This window comes from Gracilinanus agilis, chromosome 1 (genome assembly GCF_016433145.1).
Source record: "Gracilinanus agilis isolate LMUSP501 chromosome 1, AgileGrace, whole genome shotgun sequence".
Lineage (NCBI taxonomy): Eukaryota > Metazoa > Chordata > Mammalia > Didelphimorphia > Didelphidae > Gracilinanus > Gracilinanus agilis.
The window spans coordinates 127,840,766-127,865,207 of record NC_058130.1 but is presented as its reverse complement, the minus strand read 5'-3'; the positions used below and the strand labels follow the sequence as shown (position 1 = coordinate 127,865,207).

Sequence of the window (24,442 nt, the reverse complement as noted above, 5' to 3'; positions counted from 1 at the left end):
CCAGCTGGAAGACTTACCTTGTCTTTAAAGTCCGTGTGGTTCTGAAGAATGGCTCTGTGATAAGTAGCTGTCCTCACAAAGTCCTGCAGCATATTCTGCTGTTGAGATATACACCCGTAAAACTAAAAGGAAAAGATAAATTGGAGAATCATACAACTGGAAGGGTCCTTAAAGAACATTTTTATAGATGGGGAAACTTGAAGTCCAGAGTGGGCATGCAGTGGGTTCAGTTATATGCTTAGTAAGAGGTGGAACTTGAAGCCTAATTATCTGGTTCCTCGAAGACTGGTGGACAATATAAATTTCCAACTCAAAATGCACATCTATCTTCAGTTTAATTCAATGCAACTCAATTCAATACATATACTTATTAAATATCTTCCTTTGTTGTTCAGTTATTTCAGTCATGCCTAACTCTTTATGACCCCATTTGGGGTTTTCTTGGCAAAAATATTGAAGTGATTTGCCATTTCCTTCTCCAACTCATTTTACAGCTGAGGAAACTGAGTCAGACAATTAAGTGATTTGCCCAGCATCACACAGCTAGTAAATGTCTTGGTATGGATTTGAACTTAGATCTCCCTTGCTCCAGACCTGACACCTTATACACTGCACCACCTAGCTGCCCTACCTTCTATGTATAAGACTCCAAATGTTTAGAGGATTGATGGACAATCTCTATTAAATACAAACAGGATCATAAAGCAGGTAAAAGAAGAGAGCCAAAGAATACCAGAGAAATTAAAGGAAGATAAGGAGTACAGGGCTTGTAATAAGGGCTGGCCTCAAGTGACATTTGTCTGGCCCTCACCTCCACAACAACATTTTACAAAGTTATTGCACCATGAAATTTTGGTAAATCCTTGACATCCTAAGTGTTTTCACTTTCCACTGTGGACTTTTGCTTGGGATGATGGAAAATAGGTGGTGGCTAAGAAATCATAGCTCTATAACTTATTTTTAAAGATTAGGAAACTGAGGCCCATAGAAATTTTATAACCTTCCACATAGACACAGGTAGTGGCAGAAGTGGGATTTCAAAGCATTAGCCCCAGCTGTTCAGTCCTGTTCTACTTCTCAGGCTCCACAATCAGTGCTAAAATGAAACATGTATTTCTTAAAACTTTTGCAGTTAAGTAGAAATGTGCTTTTTATTAAACAAACAAAAACTTGCCAACAACCTTAAATCATTCCCAGGCTTCAAAAACCTGATTCAGTATTAATAATGGGGGAGTCTCTCTTCAAGTGTGTACAAGTGGTATGGTTTTTCTATGAAATTTGAAAAGTACTAATTCTTTCTCAGAAAAGCTCCCATTTACATAAGGATCAAGTAGAACCACATCACTACTCTTCTCCAAGTTATCAGACTGAATACAGGTCTGCCTATACAATAATAAACCCCAGACGTTAGGAATTTATTATTACCCCCAAACCACATGGGTGGGTGTATCTGTATATTATGTATGCCATAGCAATCAGAGAAATTTGAGGTAAAGGGGACCTTAGACATCATGTTCAGGTCAAAAGCACTTAATAAGTTTTTACTATGGGCCAGGTACTGTGCTAGGGACACCAAAGCAAAAATGAAATAATCTCTGCCCTCAAGGAACTTACATTCTACTTGGTAAAACAGCATGAAGTCAGAGAAATATAGATAAGCTAAATACAAAGTAGAGGCAACACTAATACTTGAAAGGAATGAAGAAGGCCTCTTGTATAGGAGGCAACAATTGAGCTGAGGTTAAAAGGGAGCTAGGAGTCTCAAAGGACATCATTTCAGACATGGGGTACAGACTCTTCAAAAGTGCAGAGACAGGAGAGTGAATGTCAAATACAGTGAAGAGCAATTAAATCTGTTTGGTTAGACAACAGAAAGGCATAAGGAAGAATAACTGGTAATCAATTTGAAAAGATGAGTTAAACCCAGATAGGAATTAGTGTTTTATCCTAGGGATAAGAAACCACCGATGAGGCAGCTAGGTGGTACAGCAGAAAAAGTGGTAGACTTGGAGTCAGGAAAAGTTGAGTTCAGATCCAGCCTTAGACTTTCCAGCTGTGAGACCCAGAGCAAGTCAATTAAGCTCTGTCAACTTCATTTTCTTCAATTTGTAGCACCTATTTTATAGGGTTATTCTGAAGATCAAATGAGTTACTATTTATAAAGTACTTAGCACAGGGCTTAGGACATAGTAGACACTTACAAATGCTTCTTCTCTTCCTTTCCTTCTTCCTCTTCAGTAAGGTAGTTACATGGCTAGTCTGGCTTTTAGGGATATCAATTTGGCAGGTATGAGATGGGTAGACCAGAGATGGGAGAATCTGAATACAGAGAGGCCATTTAGGAGACTAGTGAGATTATTCAGATGAGAGATGAGAAGAGCCTGAATAAGGGTGGTTATGGTATGAGTGGAGAAAATAGGTCAGAGGCAAGAGATGTTATGAAGGAAGAATGGGTAAGACTTGGCAATTGACGGACTATATGAGGTGAAGATGAAGGAATGAGTATGGCTCCTAGGATTCTGACTTAAAGATTAAAAGCATGGTATGTGTTGACCTGGGTGAGTGGAAAGATAGTGATGCTTTTGATAGATATAAGGAGGACACAGGGATTTAGGAGTGAAAAGATAATTTGGGTTTCCCTACTTGATGTGCCTCACTGCCAGATTTCTCTAAGTACATTACTACTTCTCACACAGGAACTTTATGCATTGGTGAGAGAGTCTGACCCAGGACTATGGGTGAACTGTGCTGTTTTAATGATTCTTGATTTTTCCTTCTAATAAGTAATTTGTTGTTATTTAGTCGTTTCAGTTGTATCTGACTCTTTGTGACCTCATTTGGGGTATTCTTGGCAAAGATATTGGAGTGATTTGTGATTTCTTTCTTTAGCTCATTTTACAGATGATGGGACTAAGGCAAAAAGGTTAAACGACTTACCCAAAATCACACAGTCTGAGGTGGGATTTGAATTTGGGATGAAGAGTCTTTCTGACTCAGGGCTTACCACTCTCCACTGTGGAAACCACTGGCTTCTCTAATGAGGAAGGGTCATGATTATTCTTGCTTTTTGTGTTTTTAAGTAAATGTTTTCTATTTAAAGAGTTAATAGTATGATTCATTTTGTATTAAAAAATAGCACATCAGTGGGGGCTTGAGAAATCTGGCTATAGAAGAAGTGTATCTCCTCCACTAGGACCATGAGAATGAGTAGTAGCTTCCCCTCATGAGATACCACACCAACTTCTAACAGAAATATAAGTGAGCTAATGTTAAGACTGGGGAGAGACAAAAAAAATTTGAAGAAATTTGAGTTCTATTCTTATAGGGAAACTAGAGCCCAGAGAGAAACAACTTCCCTAAAATGGAATAATTTATGAATACCTCAGATAGGATTCCAGATGTTTTCTGATTAAAGCCCAGATTCAGAGCTCTGGACCCCCCCCCCCCCCCCAAAGAGAATCATGTTCTATATTCTTCTGGAATTATTGAGATTGTCACTTCATTTGGGATGAGGCTTAGTGACTAGTATTTATCAGTGAGAGCCTTAGGAAATATGACCATATCTACTTAGCGAAAGTAAAGTAAAGTGTGGCACAAGTGGAGAACTTAGTCAGCCTCTGGACAATTAGCAAGTAGTTTCCTAAGGAAGAGACACCTAATCCTATTACTGAGAGATAAGAAGGACTGCAGGTTTGGGATATGGTTACCATCACTCTCTTTACAAACAGAATCAGGTTATGAGCTTTTCCCCCCCACTGGCCCAGAACAATAGGACTTTCCAGAAACAGCTGGAGTGTCACTTAATGGGTGAGTATGAATGCATGCAGAGGTATGGCCAATAGAGATGATAAGCCTCAAGGGGGTGAAATCACTGCTAAAGTTTGACTTTCTGCTAAAAGAATATACTCATGAGTCAGAAGATATTATCACTATTATTCTTAATAATTTTGGTCATTACTCTGAGGAGGACACAGAGGGAGTGTGAAGAATAATGGATTTAGAGAAGATCAGGGTTTGAAGGTCCAGCTCCTCCTCAGTAGTTGTGTAAATTGGGCATTCAGTTCTCCTTGCTGGACCTCATTTTGTTTATCTGTGAAAGGAGGGGACCAGAAATGAGGTTGGACTAGATCTGTAAGGTCCCTTCCAGCTCTAGCACTCAATAATTCTCAGTTATATTGGCACTAAGTTTGCAAAGTGCTTTCAACAACAAACTTGTGAGGAATATGTTGATATAATTATACCATTTTACAGATGAGGCAATAGGTTTGCAGAGGTTAAATGACTTGCCCATGGTCATACAAGCAAAGAGAGTCAGGATTTGAACTCAAATTCTCTGATCCAGCATTGGTCTGACACTTTTTCGACAGTGACAGGCTGCCTCTCTTTCAGGGAGAGGACACTCAGGGTTCCTCAGATGGGGCTGTGCACATGATGGCTGGCTAGAAGATTCCTTTCAGAAGGCATTGCACCCAAGCTATGGAGAGTTCATATACAAAATCATTGCTGGGCATTCAGTTACTAGATTTATATAGTCCAATCTCCTCAATTAGCAGATGAGAAAACTCAGATCAACAGTGGTAAAATGACTTGTCTAAAGTTAACTATACATATGCTAAGTGGTAGAGCCAGAAATCATACCTATGTCTTCTTTCTCTAAACCCAGGGTTCTTTCCACCACGCCAAGATCCTATTTGAGGATTTTTATTTCCATAAAGATTCCTTTGGAGCAATATAGTCAGCATGCTTCCAAAAGGGGAACAATACTAGAATATGTTTCTGTCCAGGGAAGAGACTTTTTTGCATGTCTCTTAGTGGAAGACTGAGTTAAAAGATATTCTTGACAAACAACTTGCCATGTAATTTGGGGGGTCCTTTAGCTTTGGAGCTCTCTGATGCAGGCTCAGGACCATCCAGCATGGCATATCTGCATTAATTATGGTGCTGTGCTCTTTAAGAAAAGCAGAACTGCAGTAGCTCAAAAGAAGCTTGAGTACACAAACGCCTGAACATCACCTTCCCAAATAGTCATACAGGCTATTTGTGCCTGACCTGTGATAAAGTCTTCCAAGGTCATACTGGTCTTTTTAGCCACAGTTGGACATACTGTACTTTGACTCCAACACAGTGATGCCATTTTGGTCCTCTTCAAGTAAGAAGAATAGCAACCAACACAAGAATTCAGAAATTTCTCTAGGACTTTAAATTTTCAGAAGTATTTTGTAATAATAACCCTATGAGATAAGTAGTGCTGATATTTTAAAATACTGCTGGACATTGGGCTATGGTGGTGAACATAATGACTGGGATGTATGGGCTTTAGGAAGTCCCCTGAGTAAAGAGATATTGCTTTAGGTTATTTTTCAAATGGTAGACTTTTAGGCTATATGGCACACATATATGACATATGTATGTATATGTCCAGTACTCTTACTGGGCCCAAGAAGACTGGTTCAAATTCAGCCTTACTAGGCTATGGGGAAATAATTTTAACTCTTAAAACCTCAGTTTCCTCATCTGTAAAATGGCTTATAGCATCTCCCTCCTCAGATGGTTGAGCAGTTCAAAATAAAATGTACATGAAAATACCACATCAGTGTTAGTCTCTATTATTTTCCTTCATACCTGAAAATACTGTGCAGCAGAGGCCGCCTCTGTCCGCTGACTGAACACTGAATATTCTTTCTTCTGCTCCCGATATCTCTCTAAAGCATTTGAAAAGGTACTGTATTCTGAAAGGGAAAAGTACAGGTAAAAGTACACATACCTAGAATGGCAGGACCTGCCCTCAAGAAAGACAACTGGGAAAATAATAGTGAAAAGACAGCGCATTCACCTTTTCCTAATATATTGGGAAAGATCAGGGCAATAGTAGACAGGCAGTCATTATTTTGTTTTACCCATTCAGAGAGAACAAATCTTTATTTACACTGCTTTCACATCCCTCTTCTTGTGCTTGTTTCCTGTGTGACCTTGGACAAGTTATTAACTTTTCTGAACCTTCAGTTTCTGCATCTGTAAAATGAGAGGGTTGGTCTAAAGATGACTTTTGAGGATCCTTCTGGTTTGAGATCTCTGAGTCAAAATGATCACTATTAAACTCACTTGTTTTTGCTTTCTCAGTTGGGGGTAGGGACAGGAAAAATAAGTATTTATATAGTTCCCGCCATCATGCTTTAGTAAAATGGGAGGAAAGGCAAGAGGGAGAGAAGTAGGATCTTTGTTTGAAAAAATTAATTGAAAAACATGTGTGTTCTGTTGGCATCATTAAACGCCAAGGTGAGGCATTTCAGAGACATGGACAGATAAGATGCTGATACGTATCTCTGTAGTGGCTAGGATGAGCTCAGTACAAAGGCAGGTGTTAGGGTAGTTCAATGACAAATTTCAAAATTCTGTTCAATTAGAGTTTATGAAACACCTGAATACAGAGGGTGCGTTGGAGAGAGAGAAATTTCAGATGAGACACTATCCTGGATTTAAATGAATTCACCATCTGATAGGGGATAACGCATCCAAAGATAACAATAACACATGATAAGTATGTTAGGGTAGTGTGGAAATAATGATCTTAGGAGTGAAAAGGTTTTAGGGATCATCTCATAAACCTTCTCCCCATGACTTAACCATTAAGAAACTGAGGTTCAGAAAGGAAAAGTGATTTGTTTAAGGTAACATACCTACCAAGTTGCAAGTCTAAGATGTAAATAAGTGTTATGCTGGGATGGTGGCCAGGGAAAGAAAAGAGGGAGACATATCATTACCAACTGGGAGGAATTAACAAAGGTGCTAAAAAGCTGAACTCGCCAATTTATAGGATTTAGAGAGTTAGAGTTGAAATAGAATTTAGAGGTTACAGAGTAGAACACTTTCCCCATTCCAAACCAGTGGTCTCTCTACTATCCTGGGTTGATTCATTTATTAACTGACCACTACACAGATGGGGAAGCTAGGTGGTGCAGGAGATAGAGTGCTGAGCCTGAAGTCAGGAAGACTCATCCTCCCAAGTTCAAATCCAGCCTCTCATACTTACTAGCTGTATGTTCCTGGCAAGTCACTTAACCCTATTTGCCTCAGTTTTCTCATCTGTAAGATGAGCTGGAGAAGGAAGTAGCAAACCACTCTAGTATCTTTGCCAAGAAAACCCCAAATGGATCACAAAGAATCAGACATGACTGAAATGACTGAACAACAATAACTACAAACATGAATTGGAAATACAAAGATGAAAAAAAGACAGGCCCTGCTTTTAGAGCTCAAAGTCTAAGGGAGGGGGCACTAAATGTGTAAAGTCAAATCTGGTACAGGGTAGCATCAGATACTTAGAACTGGAAAGAAACTTAGGAATCATCTCATTCAAATCCCTCATTTTAGAGAAAAGAAACCTTAGGCTCCAGAGATGCTGTGATTTGCCTAATATCACTCAAGAAGTATACAGCAGAACTGGGATTTGAACAAAGTTCAAATCCATTATACTTTCCACTTTTACCTTGGCAGATCCAATTAAGGCACTCTCGGAAAATTTGAGAAGGAGATCATTAGAGAAGGAGCATCCCATTATAGATAGATCTTGAGTCAGAGGACCTGAGCTAAAATCTACTCAGCATCTCTGCTACTGACTTGGGCAAAGTCATTTAATCTTTCTGAGTTTCAGTTTTCCTCTGGAAAAAGAACAGCTAGATTTAAAGGACCTCTAAAGTCCTTCTAAGTTCTAAATTCGGTGATTTGATGACTGCCTTATCTCACAGGACCCTTTCATTTCTAATGGCCTATGACTATTTCAACTGCTGGGATGAGGGATAGCTTTATAAAGATGCTATCCTATGAGTGACACCTTGAAGACAGGATTCTTTTTTTTAAACCCTTACCTTCCATCTTGTAGTCAATACTGTGTATTGGCTCCAAGGCAGAAGAATGGTAAGGGTAGGCAATGGGGGTCAAGTGACTTGCCCAGGGTCACACAGCTGGGAAGTGTCTGAGGCCAGATTTGAACCTAGGACCTCTTGTCTCTAGGCCTGGTTCTCAATCCACTGAGCTGAAGGCAGGATTCTAACAGGTTAAATGAGGGAAGGAAAATGTTCTAGGCAAGAAGAAGGAGGGTGGAGGAGAAGAATTGCTATTCTGACTGGAATATAGGCTTCATGAAAGGAAGTAAATGGGAAATGAGCCTGGTAGTATAATGTTAGGCTAAGGAGATGCTATTTTATTCCAGAGGCAGTAGAGAAGTACTTCTGGCTTTTGATCAGGGGGCGGTGACACAGTGCATTAGGAAGGAGAACGTGGAACATAGAATGGAAGCTTCTTGTGGGCAGGGATTATTTTGTTTTTGAATGTCTTCTACACAGCAGGCACTCGAGTGTTTGTCAAATGCTCACTTAATGAACATGAAAGATTATTTTGATAGTCATATGAAAACTTGTGAGGAGAGATAGAGCAGCAAAATCATTATAAAAGTTCAAATAAAGGGAAGGGACAAGGTGAGTGAAGTAAAGTCATATATAAAATGCCATACAGATGGAATGGGGAGGATTTTACCAATCACTGTATCAAGAGAGGAAGACAGAGCCCATTCCATCTGTAGGTTACAATTTCATTAGTAGTTTCTGAGTCTGGGTGACAGGGTACACGACCATACCAGAAACAAGGAAGCTGGGTGGAGAGGGAAAAAATGCATTCCTTTGGGGTCTTTTGAATTTTGGATGCTGTTAGGATAATCTGGTGAAGATGTCCTACGGGTACTTTAAGAAGGGGACCTGGAGCTCAGAGGATGTATCGAGGTAGAATCAATGTAGTTGCCAGAGCCATGGGAGTGTGGCTTTTGAGGTGGGCTTTAAAGGATGAGCAGGAATTGATAATGAGTAAAATTAGGAGTTTCAGTTGTTCCCTCACTGGGGGTTTCATCTAAGTAAAGATTTAGGGCTTGGAAACCTTATGAGTTCCATCTGTCTCTGTTCTCAATTAGTTCTTGCACATAGGGTATATTCTAGATGTAAATTGAAGAGCTAAAGTAAGGAGAAAAATGTGGGTATAAAGTCATAATTAAAATAAAAAAAGGCAGAAGATTTTGAAAATGTTTTCGAAACACAGATTCTTGGGCTCTCTAAACCTTAAAACATTTTACCACATACCTTAAAGCATTCTACCACTTCCTGGTATTTAAAACTTTCTACAATCTGCCCCATCCCTTCTTTACCAGTTTTATTTTATATTATTCCACTTTCCCAAGTAGATTACTAGCAGTTCTCTGAACTTAACATGCCATCTACTATTTCCATGCAGCTGTACAGGCATTCCCAAAGCCCCAAATGCACTCTCTCATTTCTGACTTATAGATTTTGCCTCACAAAGAAGTTTAGGTATCTCCTCCTCTGTGAAGCCTTCCTTGACTCACAGGCTGCCAGCTCAAAGTCTTCATTTTATCTCTGAATGTTCTTAAAGCACTTCATCTGAATTTTTCCTTTGCCCCCATTACATCCTACCATACCATATTTATCTCCGCATACATGTTGTATTTCCCCAGTAGAATGTTATATCCTTGAGGGCAAGGATTCTCTTTTATATTTTTTTCCTTGACATATAGTATAGTGTGTCATGGATGTAGCAGACACTTAATAGACAGCTGTACAAAATAAATTTTTTAGGGAGGTGTTACTATAAACTTTATAGTATAAAGCAATGATGATGATTTTTTTTGCATAGTTTTTAAACAACTACTTAAGGCAATTTGATCCTCAAGCAATTCTCTAGTAGTGAGCATTTTATTATCTCCATTTTATTCTCTAATTTATTCTCCACAAAGCTACAAAGATAATATTACTAAAATTCTCCTAACTTAAAGCTTCAAAGACAAACTTTCTCTTGTCTCTAGGCTAACGTACATGTATCCCTACCACATCTTGGACGTTAGAGGCCTGGCACTGCCCCTTGCCTCAATCTGGAAAATCCATGTAAAATTTATTTTTTGACCTCCTACTGAGAAGTCCAAATCTTTTCTTTTATGGAATTTTTACAGTTCTTTATTATAAAATCTGGGTTAAATATTTAGTGAATATGTTGATATTATAAAATACTATACATATATTGTATGCATTTCTGTGTTTCTAATTTTTTTCTGTGTTGTTTGCTGGCTTTTGTGTGTTGCCTTGGGCTTCTGCAAAACTCCCCCAAAATTATAATTTAATTTCTTATGCTGACCCTCGATATATTGAAACCTGGATGGAGAAAGTTGTGACGTGGAAGGGATACCTGTCAGTGGAATGGAAGCATTTAAAGTCCTCTTTAAACTAGCTACCACTTACCTTTCCAGTATTATTTCATATTCCTTCACATCCTCTCTCTTTGTGTGCTCTTTTTATAGGCAGGTAGGTGTCCCAATGGGTAGAGTGCTAGGTCAGGAAGACATGAGTTCAAATTTGACCTCAGCCACTTTGTGGTAGACAAGTCACTTACCCTCTCTGAACCTCAGTTTCCTCAACAGTAAAATGGGGATGATAATAGCATCTACTTCCCAGAGTTACTGTACAGACTGAAGCATTTGGCACAGTGCCTTAAAGGCTTGTTCCCTTCTTTTCCAGGCACACTCACTGAGTAACCTGTTTCTGCTTCTAAGCTTTTGCCCAGGTGAATCCTCTCCTCTAAAATCTCTGCCAATTCCTAGCTTCCTTCAATTCAGGTGCCATTTCCCATGTAAAGCCTTGCCTGGTTCTTCTGGTTGGTGGTTATCACTCTATCCCTTCCTTGAAAATTCTTATATATGTTTTACACGTTTCTATATTTTTGTTCATTTAGTCTGCCCATTAAAATTTAAACTCTGAAGGCAGGGGGTTCTTTTGCATTTGTCTCTGTATCCACAGTGTCTTGCATATAATAGGTGTTTAATAAGTGTTTAATTAAATTAAACAAAGGCTCAGAAAGCTGGCTATAAAGAGCAGTTTGAAGCTGCAAATGCAGGTCTTCTGATTCTAATTTCCATGAACATTTTATGATATCATGGAAACATCTATGCTACAAGCATAAAAGATTTATTATCATTATTCTCATTTTTTTTTGTGGATGGGAAAATCAAGTTCTTCAACTTATGCATTCATTTATAGCTGTGGCCATGACTACAAGTTTACTCTTTTGAATTTCTGGCCGGAAATCACTAAAATCCATGATTTTCTGTTTGGGGGGTGCATGCATGCCCATGTACACACATGCACACACATACACATACACTACAGACCTGGGACTAGGCCTGCTAGGAAACATCCCTTTCTCCTTTTGTCCTATTGCTCCACTAAAAAAAAAAACAAATGGAAGAAATGTATTTTGTATCTGCATCTCTTAAATACTTGCTTGCTATTTTAAGTAATCCTGTCTATAGGGCTGCTTGCGAAATCAATTTTTTTACTAAGATGCTAGGATCTTCTTTGTTATTAAAGGGTATCAACTAATGGTCACACAGTTGAATTATAGAAGTTAGCATTTATATAGTCCTTTAAGGTTTGTTAAGTGCTTAATAAATATTAACTCTGTCTCTGGTTCTTTGAGATAGGTGCTATTATCATCTGAATTTTATAGATGAAGAAATTGAGGCTGAGAGATGTCAAGTGACTTGCCTAGGGGTCAAAAAGCCAGAAGGAGATTGAGGCAGGAATTGAATTCAGGTCTCCCTTATTCTAAGTCAGTGGTTCCCAAATTTTTTTGGCCAACTGCCCCCTTTCCAGAAAAAAATATTACTTGGTGCCCCTGGAAATTAATTTTTAAAAATTTTAAAAGTAATTAATAGGAAAGATAAATGCACCTATGGCCATCATTGCTCCTTGGATCGCTGCAGTACCCACCAGGGGGCGGTGGTGCCCACTTTGGGAATCACTTCTAAGTTGTCTGCTCTATCCACTGACCCACTTGGCTCTACAGACATGATAACAGAAAATAGACATTTGACAATATGACAGGCATGATGGCTTTCTTTGCATTAGTCTTGAACTATGCCAAATATGATCCATTTGTGTGTGTGTGTGTGTGTGTGTGTGTGTGTGTGTGTGTGTGTGTTTTATTTATGGAAGCTTTGATCAACTTGATTATTTCCTCAATCAACCTGAGAAGAATACTTTATTTGGAGGCATCTGAGAAGCACCTTCTCATGTAGAAGTGGGCATATCTACTGAGTATATTGTTGAGAGGATATGAAACTCCCATTTTATTTCCAGTGATTACAGCTGTCTCCAAGATGATTGATTGGATGGTGCTCAAATTTGCCTAAGCAGCCTTCTCTGTCGTCTATAAAAGCTGAGAAACCAGTTGCCTTTCTTAGATTTACTTTCTTTTCACCTTCCCATGTTGAGATGGGGCAATAGAGTAGTCCTGCTTTAGAGGGAAGGAAAGCCTATCTTTACACAAATCTTCTCTCTCTACCTTCCCTTCCCAATTGGAAATGGCTGAGGAATTGAAAATGGATGTGTTTGCTGAAAGGTGACATTCTGAGAGTGGGACTTTTTAAGTTGAAGAGATGGTAACAGCCATGATATTATTAGATTTCTACAGAATCACATGACAGAAGCAGACTACATCCACTTGACCTTTGAAAGAATCATAACTTTGGGGGTTACTTAATGGATGATTTCGAGTTAGAAAGTTCCAACTTCAAGAATCTTGGGACTAGACCTTCTACTAGAAAGAGGAGATTTCATGGTGCTGAAGGGAATTATCTCACATTGTTCTTGACTGGCATCGTACTTGGAGAGCAAAGCCTGTGAGTTATTCAGATAGTGTCCTTTTGATAGATAGGGAAATGTTCATTCATCAATCAGGAAGTATGTTTGCCTTTAGGAATAAGGGAATTCAACCTAATAGGGTGGCATTACTAGTCTAGGAGGGAATATAAAGGACTCTGTGGGAGGGCTGAAGATCTACTGGAATGTCATAGGTTGCTCCAATGGCAACCTCAAATTCAGTTCTTTCTGATAGATAACTTGGCGAGTGCTTTACATGTTTTTCCTTCTGGGCTCTTTTGGGTCCTTTGTGTCTTCATTTTCTGTGGAGCAAAATAAAGGCTATACTATCCATATTTATTGCTTCCTTGAGTATATATGGGAGGTGGTATCTTATAATTAAGTAAATATTTAACAACTGGGTCTTCAGGGAAAAAATGTACATATGACATGCTTCCTAATCTGCATTATTAGCATTTTCTCCATCATTTTAAAAAGTCTTAGACAATAAATTAAACAATAAATTAAGTCCTAATTTGTTGCATCTGCTTATCAACAGGTTGCAATTGCTTACAATAAAAATTAAACCATCAGTTGGTACAAGCCAACTCTAGCACACTCCTGTCTATATTCCATATTTGAGGAAAATGAGACACAAGACAAAAAGTAAGCTCTATTGAGAGATTTTCCTGAGATAACTAACTCTAGGTGGGAACAATGGATTAGTAGAGAAGATGACATTTTTAGTTAGTCCCTAGGATTGGACCTGACTGGTATAAACCCAAAGTAGTGAGTCATAGGCTATATAGAAAGTGATAGAAAAATTTACTCTAACATCTTAAATAGCATATTAAAACATAATAACATTATTACTACAACAAACAGGAAAGCGGTGTAAGACAGGTCTGTCTTAGATTTAGTGTAATGGCATTTAATTAGTGAATTACCATAAGGATTTTCTTATAAGGTAGTCTATGCCCTAAGCAGACAAGCAAGAGTTAATTAAATAAAGCTGCAATCCTACAGATTTTTACTCAAAGACAAGGATCATTATTCCAGAAGAGAAAAGCAGAAACCTAGTGTGAATCAGGATTCTAAGCCATATGAGGCACAGCCTTTAGAAACTAAGAGCATAGATGGTGTCAAAGACATTTGGATGAGACTAAATAAAGAAATCTAAGAGAACCAAAATATATAAGGATAGGGGTAGAGTCAAACTACATGATATCAAACTGCCTTACCCCTGCTGGAAAAGACAATGTGTGGGCCCAAGAACTTGGGAATATTAATGCTCCAGCTATGTTTACAGCCTAGTCCCCAGAACCATCACCCTAAAGGAGCAGCAACTTCTCAAAAGATCGGATCTAGCAACTGCTACTCTAAGTGGTTCAACCTATCTAATTAGTAGCCATAGCCACTGAGGACCAGAAAACAAGGCTCTTGACCCCCAAATCCTTGGCTCTATCAAAGAGCTTAACAGAAACAAATAAGATATTATCAATATAGATCAGTGATTCCCAAAGTGGGCACCACTGCCCCCTGGTGGGTGCTGCAGTGATGGCCACAGGTGCATTTATCTTTCCTATTAATTGCTATTAAAATTAAAAAAAAAAGTCAATTTCCAGGGGGTGCTAAGTAATATTTTTTTTCTGGAAAGGGGGCAGGCCTAAAAAGTTTGGGAACCACTGGTGTAGATAATACTAAAGAAGATGCATTATCATCCACTGGTCCTTTCCATCTGCCTTGCAACTGTACCAATCTATATGTGTCGGCTTGCCTTTATTACAAGGGTTTTTCTCTGTTGTTGGTATCATGGACTCTTTCAACAGTCTGGTAAAGCCTATAGATTCCTTTTTAGAATAATGTTTGTAAATGCATAAAATTAAATGAATAAGATTACAAAGGAAATTAATTTAGGAAGACTGTGACCACAGTCTTTTTTTTTTTTTTAACTCTAACCTTCCGACTTGCAATAAATATTGTTTATTAGTTCCAAGGAAGAAGAGTGATAAGGGCAAGGCAATCTCAGGGCTTGGATCTCAAGCTACTGAACCACCTTGCTGCCCCAAGTCATTTGTTTTGTTTGACAAGTAATATCTACAGTAATCTGAAGCAGTAATGAATACAAATCATATTTTGAGATATCTAACAACTATAATATGATTTGAAAATATCTATAATTTCTATTGATGGCAAAGTAACAGGTACTACTAATTTTACTGGGATTTGTTGCATATGTTGACAGCTGAAAGAAATACTAAATTTCAGTTAGAAGTTAGTGAACATAAAATTATAATTGCTTTCCATCTAAGTTCATGGACCCCCCTGAGAAATCTATCTTCAGACTAGGTAAGAATCTTTGCCCTCTTAGAATATGAGCTCAAGAGCAAGTGCTTTCTGTATCCCTGGTGCTTGGAACATGTAAATACTCAAATAATTTCTTCATCCCTTCATTCATTCATTCATCCATCCATCCATGCACCAGCCATGTTCCCTTTTGTTCCTCCAGAACAAAAGGTTGCCAGGCACTGAGACTGTAAGATTTCACCTATAAATAAAAGTTTTTCAAAATTTAGATTTAGCTGAATGTCATATTTCTTCCTTTTTAGATTATGAATAATTTGAAGGTAGAGATTACTTTATTTTTCATCTTTGTCTCCCCAGGATTCAACACAGTGCCTTGCATATTCTAAGAACATAACAAAATGTTCATTAAATTCAAATAACAAGCATTTATTAGTCATGCCAGGCACTGTTAGATACTAGGGACCAAAACCAAAAATGATATAGTCCTTGTTCTCAAGAAGCTTACATTCCATTTAGGGGAAATACTGTGAACATAGATAAAATAACACAAAATAATATACAAACTATATTCAAAGAAGGAGACTAGTTATGTGTGTTTATGAAAATTGGAGAAAACCTTGTTTGGGCAATAGTACTCAAGTTAAATGTTGAAGAAATTGGATTGAACTGAATAACAGACAGCTCATATGAAGTTCATGTTGATTTTTCCTATCACACATTTTTTTCTTACTCTTGGATTAGGTCTAGTCAAAATTCCTGGAAACAAATTGCAAAATAAATTCTTCCTGGAACAAAAAAGAAACTTTTCAAGAATACACCCCAGTTTTCTCATGTGTAAAACAATGGTAGTGGTTTAGATGACCTTTAAAGCCTTATTCACTTTTATTTAACATTCTGTGAATTAAGAAATTGAAATGTGTCAATTGGGCTTCTCTTCTGGAACCTCTACAATTAATAACTAAATATGTGATCACTTTGCTTAACATATCACAACAATATTTTTGGAGTAATTCAAAAGATACTACAAATACTGGATTTGGGGATTCAGGGAAGAGCAGCTGAGGATTATACGTGGCTATCTCATATATAGTTATAATATGACTCACATGTAAAAATGGACTTGATCTAATTAATCTGCAAATGATCAGACAAAATTTATTATTATTATGAATATCATCATCATTGCCTTACAGCCTATTTCCTCATCTGTGTGGTGAGGATAATAATGAATCCTTTGGGGTTATTGATGCATATAAAGTGCTTTTCTAATCTTAAAATGATATAGAAATTTCTATCATTATCATTGTCATCACCATCATCATTTGCACCGTGGTTGAGGAGTCATTTTTTTTTGGCCAGGAGCTCTTCTTATCTTATGATGCTTTGCTCGGATTGACCTGAATTCTAGTCCAATCCTATCATCTTAATACTACCTAAAGCTCTACTTAAACATTCCTCTCTGCCTCTCATTCTTCCCTGCCTTGCTAGTAATTTTTCACCATTATGGATGGCTTTCCATGTGATGACTATCCCTGTTCTGAACAGCCAACATGAAAATACTCTATCCAACAGCCTTGGGCCCATATGCTGAGCACAGATGGGAGCAGCTCTATCTTCACAGTAGCAGCTGCCCAGAAGCCAGAGTGAAGAGGAAGAAGCTAGGAAGAAAAAAAAAACCAAGGAACCCAAGGGAAGAGGGGAAAAAATGAGCAATCATGAGCAAAAAATGGAAAACCTCACTGTTCACAGTGATCACAGTGGATAAAAAGTAAATGCTTTTATTATTCATTTCTCAGCAACTATTCATCCTGTAAAGTGTAAATCCTTATAGTAAGGGAATACTTTCAGGGAACATGCTTTACCTTGGGAGGAAAAAAAATTAAGGTAAAAATCTGACATTTACATAGCACCTTAAAGCTTTTAAGGCACTTTTACCCTAAGAGGCCAATGATGACCATTTCTACTTCACGTAGCACTATGCTAAGTGCTAAGGATAAAAATAAAAAAAATAAGAGTTTCTTTTCACATTCTATTAGGGGAGATGACATATATAGGTTTTAGCTGCAAGTTTATAGCTGAAGAAATCAAGGTCCAGATTCAGTGACCTGCTCAGAAATACAAAGTTAGTGTCAGAACAGGGATTTGAACTCTGATCTAGATATCCTGACTCCAAAAGAAGAGCAATCACCACACTACACCAGGACAAGGGACAAGAACTTCAAAGAGGATATATTTTCTGACCTTCTCAGCTGGACTTCCAACCACTGGGAATTCCTGCAGATTCATGAGCACTTAGTCTATTGAGCCAGCTCCAAGTACCTCACTTACCATGACATTTTTGCTTCCATACTACCTACTACTTCTGTTTCTATCAGTACACCCTCCTAACAGGACTAGACTTCCAGTTTTCTCCCTGGGGCCACGCTGACTGTTGAGAGCTCCTTACATTCAGCTGACATCAGCCTCTAGTAGACCATGCTCTCTTCTTGTTTTGCCACTGTTAACTGCCTCCCTGCTTTCTACCTGTTGTGCCTAGTAATCAAATCAATACTACCATTGCTTCTGGAAAGGATGTAATGATGACTTCTTTATGGATCTACCCAACCTTCTTGCATCTTCATCATCTCCTGGAGACTGTCCTTCCCCTAGACGTATTGCCTTCCCGTATTAGTACATAAGCTCCTGAGGGCAATGATTGTTTCTCTTTTCATTTTTGTAACCCCAATGTCTGGCATATTGTAAGTCTTTTGTTGATGCTCATTTGATTTATTTTTTTAGGTAACTGAATAATATGCCACGTTTTGAATTTTTTTTCCATTACTTGTAGTCCAGTAGAAAGAGCACAACACTGGTACTGGAGCCATATATTCTGGGTTCAAATCCTGCTTCAAATACTTACCAAATGACCTTGGGCAAGTCATAACCTCCCTGGACCTCAGTATCTCCACATGTAAAATGAGGGAGTTGAACTAGATGACCTCTGAAGATCCCCTCCAGTTCTAGATCTATGAATGAATGAATGAAAAAAGCATTTATTAAGTGCCATGTTTAGCACTTAATAAATATAATAAATATAAAAATCAGCACAAAGCACTATGCTAAGTGCTAAGGATGCAAACAGAAAAAATCAGACAGCTCCTTCTCTTAAGGAATTCACATTTTAATGGGAGAGATAACATAAAGAAGATTTCAGCTTCAAGTCAGATAGAAAGGTCTCAGGATCCTTAGGGTGTGGTGGAAAAGCAGATGATAATCCTTCTTATTTAATGTCATTTCCACTGACAAAATCATATGATTCTGAGGATTTTATTGATGATACTATGATCCTATAAATTTATACTTATATCACCATTCATGCCTAAAAGGGGTAGAGTTTTATAAAAAAAATAGTATGATATGGTAGGAAAGAACATAAGGATTTGGAATTAGAAGCCCTGGTTTCTGGCACTTAACTCACTTCAGGGTTTTGGGCAACTCATTTAATTTCTTTGGAGGGAAATTTCCTTATCTATAAAATAAGAATTGGCCTACATTATTCTTTCAGCTCTAAATCTGATGATTATGTGAAGTGGATTGGAGGTGAAGACAGAGAAGAGAATTTTAGGCAGAAGGAATGGTCTGAGAAAAAGCTTTGAAGTGTGAATTATCAATTATTTACAGGGCATCAGAAAAGAAACTGGCTGGAACAGAGCGGAGAAAGTGAGTTATAAAATAACAAACAGTAAGGTTGGAAGAGGAATAGGGGCCACTAGACACAAGACCTTGAATGTCAGATAGGATAGATTTGCTAGAAAAACCAAGTGGAAGACAATATAAATTTTTGAGCAGGATACTGATGATTATGATGTTTCCATTGCCCAATCTTCTTCCCTGCTAGGACGCTTAGCCCTATCATGGGCATGTAAGTTGTGTTCAACTCTTTGTGACCCTCTTTTGGGCTTTTCTTGGCAAAGATACTTGAGTAGTTTGCCATTTTCTTCTCCAGCTCATTTTATAGATGAAGAAACTCAGGTAATTGGGGTTAGATGACTTGCCGAGGGTCACACAGTTATGAAATGTCCGAGACTGGAATTGAAGTCAGGAAGATGAGTCTTTCTAATTCTAAGCCCAGTGTTCTATCCACTGTATCTCCCTAACTGCCCCAACATGAGGGCAGAGGTTGGTTGCATTTTTCCTCTCTTTGAATTCCTACTGCTTTAGTTGCTCCAAAAAGGCTTGTTGAATTGATCAATCTTATCAATATCATCAATGATAGCTAAGTTGAATACCTATGTAAAATGTGTACCTCTTATAGTACTTATGACAGGTTTGATAGGCTACTAAAAACCCCAAAACCGTTACCTTCTATCTTAGAATCAATTCTAGTTCCGAGACATAAAAGTAAGAGTTAGGCATTTGGGGTTAAGTGACTTGTCTGGGGCCACACAGTTAGGATGTGTCTGAGACCATCTCCAGACCTGGCTCTCTATCCACTGAGACACCTCACTGCCCCAAATATGACAGACTATGAATAGCCCCTAACTTAAGAATCCGTTTCACTGTAAACTTCTGTTTTTTTCTTTTTTGAGGACATTCTACAACGATCCATAATGGTAAACATTTTTATACTTACTACTTCTTGGTCCTACCCACCTCACAGGCACATGAATTTTCAAAAAACTCTACTTCATCCTTATTTACCATATAACCTTGAATACGCCACATGTGTTGTCTCAATTTAAATTCATGTCTTGAACATTTTTACACCTCCAGTGTTTTTCATTATCTCACACTTCTAAATGGCATCTGTCATTCTAGCTACAAAGTCAAATGTAAATGCCTACATTAGGGGGATCTCTAAGATCTTTTCCAGCTCTCATGTTGTATAACTAGTACCACCATAGGAGATCATTATTGCCAATGAATGAGAAGCCTTGAAAATCACTCATCTCAGGAGAGAATTTTGTGATTTAAAGATGGAAAAGGCCATAGAGATTATCAAGTCAAACCTATTCATTTGAAGGAAACCAAAACCCAGAGAAGAAATGACTTATCTAAGATTACTCAGGTAGAAAACAATAGTGCTAGGGCCTGAAACTATGGCTTCTGGTTTTCTTTCCTTCCACTTGATCAAGGAGACTATTCAAGTGTAGCTTTTAAAAAACCATGCAATTCAAATAATCTGTTTATATGTAAAATCTGCATATTTGGTCAACTGTTATTTATTACTACTTTGTATCAGGCCCTTTGCTAAGTACTGCAAAAAAAAAAAAAGCAAAAAGAATTTCTGCTCTTAAGGAGCTCACAGTAGGCAGTTAGGGTGCCCAGTGGATAGAGAGAAGATGTGAGTTCAAATCCAGTCTCCAACACTTCCTAGCTGTATGACCCTGGGTACCCCTTAACCTTTTCTGCCCCAGTTTCCTCAACTGTAAAATGAGGATAATAAGAACCCAGCAATGTTGTTGTGAGGATCAAATGAGATCATATTTTAAAGCTTGGTATAAATTAATGGCATATATATGGATACTTTAAAGGACAATTTTATATGATGGGGCATAGTTATGAAATGCTATTAGTTGAGGGCAACACATAGTTCAAATGTTTATGCTTGTCATAGTCTGGTTCTTTTTCTAAAATGTTATTTTGTAGTCCTGGAGGCCAAGAGGCAAAGCTATGTTATTACATTTTTCTTGGTATGATTCATCACATATCATTAAATTAACCCATCATTGATTTTCCCTAAGCATCATTTTCCTCACTTGAAAAATGATAAGAAGAAGATTTGAATTATCTATTTCACAGGGCTATAGTGAAGAAAGCTTTTTGTAAAGTGCTCTATGAACATCAGATATAATTGTTGTTGTTTAGTCCTTTCAGTCATATCTGACTCTTTGTTACCCAATTTGGGGTTTTCTTGGCAAAGATACTGGAGTGGTTTGTCAGTTCCTTTTCCAGCTCATTTTATAGATGAGGAAACTGAGGCAAACAGGGCTAAGTGATTTGTCCAGGGGCACATAGCTAGTAAATTTCTGAGGTAAGATTGGACTCCTGTCCTCTTGACTCCAGATCTGGTGGGAGCTATAGAGATTACACCAGCCTCATGTGGTTGGCTTTCCTTGCTGACCTTTTTAGACCTGAATTGGCTGATTTTGCACTATTGCCACTCTGATGCAGATGCTACTGAGAAGTCAAATAGCCAGGAGGTACACAGCAGAGAAAGAGAAAGGGAGAAGCCAGTTTATGAGATTTAGATCAGTGGTCTCCAAACTTTTGACAGCGCAATCCTATAAAAATATATTTGAGTATGCATTCCAAATTTGTGCATATTTACTTATATAAAAGAATGAGATGATGAAGCAGTGACATTTGACTCTTGAATCAATAGGGAGCTACGATAGTTTTACTGAGTAGGGGGTGACATGGTCACACCTGCATTTTAGGAAAATCTCTCTGGCAGCTAATTTGAAGAAGACAGATTGGCGACAAGGAAACCAATTGGGGAGTACTGCAAAGGTTTAGGTGAGAGGTGGCAAAAGCCTGAATTTGGCTGGGGAATCTTGGTTTGCCAGGAGTGGGGAGTAGATGAAAGAGATCATGGAGGTAGAAATGACATGATTTGGCAACTGACTGGATATATGGAGTGAAAGAGAGCGAGGAGGTGAGAGTGGCACTGACATTATCTAGAAAGATGGTAGAATCTTCAATAGGAATAGAGAGGTATGGAAAAGAGGCAGGTTTTAGGGGGAAACTGAGTAATGAGGCAGGCAATTAATATCACAACCTATGCGTGCCTATATGAAATTCTGGGAAACTATCTAACTCAATTTCAAAAAGAAAGGGGTTCACAGTTCTTATTGATCATAGCAGCAAGCACAGAGTAATCTCCAAGGAATGCCTGCTCCAGCACCTCAGATGATCTGAGGAAGAAGGTAGGTATGTTGTTGGGGTGGACAGTAATTTTCTCATTAGCATCAGTACAGCTGCTATTGTGGATGACAGGGTCTCAGGTTATAATTGCCTTAAAAAGTCAATGACTGACTCAGAAGGCAGGGGGTTATAAGGAGAAGACAGAACTTTCCAAAGCTGAGGAAGAAGACAGAGTGGGGGAGCATCAGGGATTTAAGGTAGTGACAAGCCCTACAATTAGTTAGAACTAAGGATGGGAGGATAAAACACATCTTCCACCCTTGACTGACTACACAGAAATAAAACTACAACCACAATCTATCCACTGGTCTCGATGACCATGAGAATCTGAAGATGGAGAATTGACTTCCTGCTCTTGTCCTTTCTCAGTCATGTGAGCAGCAGAGGAAATCCTCCTGGCTATCATTGAGTAAGGGGGATGATGAAGAATGCTCATCCAATCTCCCCACTCCCCCCACCCCAGCCTCGGACATATATAAGACTTGGAAGACCTGCATTGTTGTCCTAGCTCTGTCACTTACTTAGGTGATTTTGGATCAATGACTTAGCTTGTCTGAGTCACAAATTAGAGATTGTTTTCCTTGGCAAGGAAAAATAGCAGCACAATTAGTTAAGCAGAACTTCCTTCTCTCTGCTGTCATCACATCTACCCAAACAATATTGATAAACCCTTTTTTGACCCTCTTCTTTTTCCTAATAAAATTACCCTTCCTTTTATTGCTGGCTTTCCTGGCCAGCTTCAACTCATTCTGAACTTTAGTTGAAGCCTTTAAAATCCATTCTCTAAAAATCAAGAGTGTGTATCAGGCTATGTCTACTTTACCATTCCTGGAGGCAGTTTGGTGGTACAGTGGATAGAATGCTGGGCACTGAGTCAAGACATGACTTCAGACACTGACTAGTTGTGTGAAGTTGGTCAAGTCATGATGTAACATCTCTGACACTCAATTTCTTCAACTGCAAAATGGGAATAACAATATCACCTACCTCCTTAGGATTGTTGTGAGGATCAAATGAGAAACTTATAAAGTGCTTAGCACAATGCCTGGCATATAGTAGGTGTGTAATAAATGCTTGTTTTCTTCCTTCCTTAACAATAACAAATTTCAAGATGTGCCACACTCTCATCCTGAAAATGTTATAATTTCTACTTTAGCAAATAGTAGGAACTTCAGCAACTATTCTAGTTAGTGAGAGTCAATTTCAGAGTAGATGTCAATAAATATATAAGCCTTCATTAGACTTAATGTGCCAATTATTGCTATTATGTGCCAATCACCATGCTAAGTGCATATGATACAAAGGCAAAAACTGTTTCTGCCCTCAAGGAGCTCACAATCTAATGAGAGAAACAAAAGACAAACAACTACATATTAATGAGACATATAAAGGATAAATTGAAGATAATATCCCAAGGAAAGTAAGTTCCTCTCATTTATTTCTCTAGCTTCTCAAGCATCAAGTCAACATCAAGGAACATCAAGGAATTATTAGCTGTTCTGCTTGGGATAGACAGAGTCCCAGCAGATGTCTAGATAACTTAAATTTTTCATTACAACTATATTATGCCTCCTCATCAGCTTGTTATCTCTTCCCCAAATTCATCATCTATTTCCTTTTTCTGTCCATAAAAAGGAGTCTGAAGGGAAAAACAATAACAACCAAATGTCAGGGGAAGACAATCATCATTAAGTAATTTTCCTGCTATCTGTTAAAATAATAGTTTTAATTTCACATGACAGAAATAATGAGATGGCAGATGGTAGAAAAACATTGCCCATTCTGATGATTGTGAATTAGATGGGTTAAACATAAATACCATTTTTTTATTCCTGTTAATTTTTGCAAAACAACTTAACTCTGAGTACTGAAAAACATGTAAACTGACTCAATGCTGGAGTTACAGTACGATGATATCACAGGTCTGAAAACTCTGTATCTAGGCTGCCACTAATATCCAAAAACTGGCCATCAATGACTGTGCACTAGAACATATAATGGCAAGTAAAAGGTCATCCAGGAACCTAAATTCACATTCTAAGTGTGAGAACCTGCAAAGTTTTCAAAAGATTCTCTTGCTCCTTATTGAACTACCCCATCTCTGGGAAAAAAGAATGCTTACTTTTTATGGTCTCTGTTATAAATGAAAATTAAAATGGAAATTTAAATAATGTGTGTAGGTAGGTATAGGAGTCAAGGGGAGGGGGGCATAGGAACACACTCAGAGGTCACATTCAAGAAAGATGAACCACAAAGACTCCATTCATACCTAGTGTAATAGAGGGTTGAGATTGGCCAGTGGGAACCAACTTCTTATGAGCATATGCAGTATGCTTTGGCAAAATCTCCTCCTGGACACCAGAACCCTCAGATTGTCACTTCAAGAGCAGGAGATTTCCGAGTGATTCTGAGCTAGAGTTGGGAATGATTAGAAAAGGCACTAACAAGGGGATTTAGCCCCTCTTGCCTCCCTAGATGTGTTTGAGTGAGGAGTGTGATAAGTTGGCTTTGCACTACCTTTGATGCTAGTGTACCCT

The 24,442-nt window shown here is 38.2% G+C and overlaps 1 protein-coding gene across 1 annotated transcript in view; it reads right to left on the bottom strand.

The window, feature by feature from the left end:
- LOC123230865 (histone-arginine methyltransferase CARM1-like) overlaps positions 1 to 24,442 on the bottom strand; it is a 259,765-nt gene that overhangs the window by 101,001 nt on the left and 134,322 nt on the right. The window contains exons 3-4 of the mRNA XM_044657043.1: positions 5,623 to 5,729; positions 18 to 122 (exon numbers count right to left, since the gene is read on the bottom strand). Of these exons, the coding sequence (XP_044512978.1) occupies positions 18 to 122; positions 5,623 to 5,729 (212 nt within the window). The remainder of the gene's footprint in view (positions 1 to 17; positions 123 to 5,622; positions 5,730 to 24,442) is intronic.